Source organism: Monoraphidium neglectum (assembly GCF_000611645.1).
Source record: "Monoraphidium neglectum strain SAG 48.87 unplaced genomic scaffold scaffold00562, whole genome shotgun sequence".
Taxonomy (NCBI): Eukaryota; Viridiplantae; Chlorophyta; class Chlorophyceae; order Sphaeropleales; family Selenastraceae; genus Monoraphidium; species Monoraphidium neglectum.
Genome location: NW_014013066.1, coordinates 1 through 2,501, shown reverse-complemented (window position 1 = coordinate 2,501; position 2,501 = coordinate 1). Strand labels below are relative to the sequence as shown.

The window sequence follows — 2,501 nt, the reverse complement described above, 5'->3', positions numbered from 1 at the left end:
GTGCTCGCCCGGTGCCTCACGAGCCGCCGCTGCAGCGATGGCGCCCGCCTGCGCCGTCGAGGACGTGGCAACGGGTGTCGTCAGCCCGCCGTCGCCGCCAGCCGCGCTGTCTGCTGGTGCTGTGTGCTCGGCCGTGTCCTCAGCACCGCCATGCGGCACGTCCTCCCCTGCGACGATGATGGGCCGTGCGTCAGGATTTGACCTTGACGCTGCAGAATCCACCTCCGTAACGCTGTGTGGCTTGCAGGGATGCTAGTGCTGCACACTTTTGATGGCAGACAGCAAGGCGCAAGACAACGCGGCGCAGGATGATGCTGCACCCCGCAACCCAGGCTCACCAGCCAAGAAGCGTTCCCACCGCCGCAGCAGGCGCCGCTGCGACTTGGAGGCGGAGAACTCGGCCACGGGCAGGCGGATGGTGTAGTGGCGGCAGCAGGTGGTGGCGTTGTCCATCTGCGCGTGGTGGGCGGCATGCATGTGACGATCCTGATGGAAGGGTCCCACCTCGGGACCAAAGGGCGTGTCGCATTCCAATCCATTGCGCTCTCTGATGGCAATCCCGCAGCCTCTCAGTCCTCAGTTTGAACATGCTGCCACGTGCGCCGCCCTGGCGCCACGGCAGCCCGCCCTAGGGAGCCGCGGGCAAGCTTGAGAGGGCGGCTCCTGAGTGCACCCTGGCCCAGCGGGGGCGCTGCCTCACGGGCACCTTGTACATGTATTTGCCCGCCCGCCGCCATCCCTGGTCGATAAGATCTGCGTGGGTTGTTGGTGGTGGGGATTGCACGACGACGGCGGCGCCAACAGCCGCGAGGACGGCGTTGCAGCACCATGCGTGGTCGTTTTTTGTACATGCAGGCGTGGCGGCCAGCTGCGCACCTTGGTAGTCGTATACAGTGAGGCGATAGGCCTGCATGCCTGCAAGGCACGCGGAAGGAGGAGCACAGCAGCATCAAAGGCAGCGGTTGGCATGGCGCACCAGGGGCGCAAGCGCATGCAGCGACGCGCCACCAGCGCGCGACGCGTCAGCAGTGCCCCTAGCTGCCTGCCCTTGCCCCGTGCTGCGATCAGCGACTCACCATGGCTGCTGTTATGGCCTCCTAAGCCCTTGCAATAGCCGCACTCGCCCTCGTTCGCGCCATAGTCCAGGATCAAACTGAGCCCTCGCTGCTGAGCCTGCATGAGGGCTAGTCGACATGCCCGGGCAAAAATATCTGGCGCGAACGCATCCGCTGATCTACTAGCTGGTGTGACGGCCAGGTGGTGGGGCCCCTGGGGCGCGCAGCTGCTGTATCACCAGCAGTTGCTGAAGCCCGCCGCGGATGTAACGGAGCTGCTAAGTATATAAAGAGTGTATTACATAGTTCATTCTCAACTTCCAACAGCGCCTAGTCCACACACTTCCACACAATTCTCGTCCGCCATCACCGACATCCCGAGACCCCCCCACGCCCAATAGCCCGGTTGAAAATGAGGCGCTCCACCGCCAACATGGCTCTTGCAGCCCTATTCCTTGCTTTGATTGGCACCTCTGCCGCCCGCATGCTCGCCGACGGCGAGGGCGAGGCATCTGCGCTCGTCAGCAAGCAGCCCGCCGCAGCCATGCAGCTCGACACATGCGGCTCAGCCAAGAGCGGCTCCCAGCCCAGCATGGTCCTGAAGGTCAATGAGGTGAGTAAGAAGTCTGCCCCCGCCCGGGGCGCTGCGCCAGCATTGGGCAGTGCTTCAGCAGCTCCGGGTCGGCAGTCCAGAGCATCACACTTTGCAGGCCGCAGCTTCTCATGCCCACGTGCTCCACCTTCCCTCCCTCCGACATCTATGCTTGACCCCCCTAACACACGCCTGCCGGCGCCTCCCACCCCCCCCGCCCTCTTTCCAGGGCGTCTGCACCGTCACCAGCCGGATGCTCTCCTCTGATGCCGGGCCCGGCCGCTGCGCCGCCCCCGCCGCCGGCGGCGCCCTCCAGCTCGCCTTCCCCTGCGAGGCCAACTCCGACACCCAGAAGCACCTCTCCGGCCCCGCCCTCAACCTGTGGGCGTCGCTGACCGCCCCCGCGACCGACGCCCAGGCCGCCACCTGCGCCATCACCACCCTCAGCCCCTCCCTCTACTACAAGCGCGTGCCCCCGGCGCTCTACTACGGCTACTCGGTCGACAAGCTGCCCTGCCGCCAGCTGGCCGGCGGGGCGGTCTCCGCGGCGGCCGAGGCGCTCAGCCTGGGCAGCGCGATGACGGCCTCGTCGGAGAGCCGCATGGGCGTGTCCTACGGCATCTGGCTCGTGCCCTCCCTGCCCTCGGTGAGCAACAGAACGCCCTGAGGTCGAAAAGACGGGAAATGGGGTCGGCGGCAGAGGGAGCGCGAGGGTGGCTTCAAAGGCCGCCGACGTTGTGTGTTGAGAGGTGCTGCCGCGTAGCAACCGAGAGCTCCTCCGGCTCTCGATCCGTCGCCTCTTGAATCGCCCTCAAAACTCCTCCTGACTCGTCATCCCTGCGCCGCTGCCCCCT

General features: G+C 66.1%; 2 protein-coding genes across 2 annotated transcripts in view; one reads left to right on the top strand and one right to left on the bottom strand.

Moving 5' to 3' along the window:
- Window positions 1–1,179, bottom strand: part of MNEG_4156 (arginine-tRNA-protein transferase) — a gene marked incomplete at both ends in the record, with an annotated part of 4,991 nt that extends 3,812 nt beyond the window's left edge. The window contains 5 exons of the mRNA XM_014047364.1: window positions 65–167; window positions 339–453; window positions 701–753; window positions 877–915; window positions 1,077–1,179. Coding sequence (XP_013902818.1) covers window positions 65–167; window positions 339–453; window positions 701–753; window positions 877–915; window positions 1,077–1,179 — 413 coding nt within the window. The remainder of the gene's footprint in view (window positions 1–64; window positions 168–338; window positions 454–700; window positions 754–876; window positions 916–1,076) is intronic.
- A 309-nt stretch (window positions 1,180–1,488) lies between these two features.
- On the top strand, window positions 1,489–2,314 carry MNEG_4155 (hypothetical protein; the record flags this gene model as incomplete). The annotated part of the gene is made up of 2 exons (XM_014047363.1): window positions 1,489–1,668; window positions 1,877–2,314. The coding sequence occupies 2 exons, from the start codon at window positions 1,489–1,491 to the stop codon at window positions 2,312–2,314; spliced, it is 618 nt and encodes a 205-aa protein (XP_013902817.1).
- Window positions 2,315–2,501: the final 187 nt, after the last annotated feature.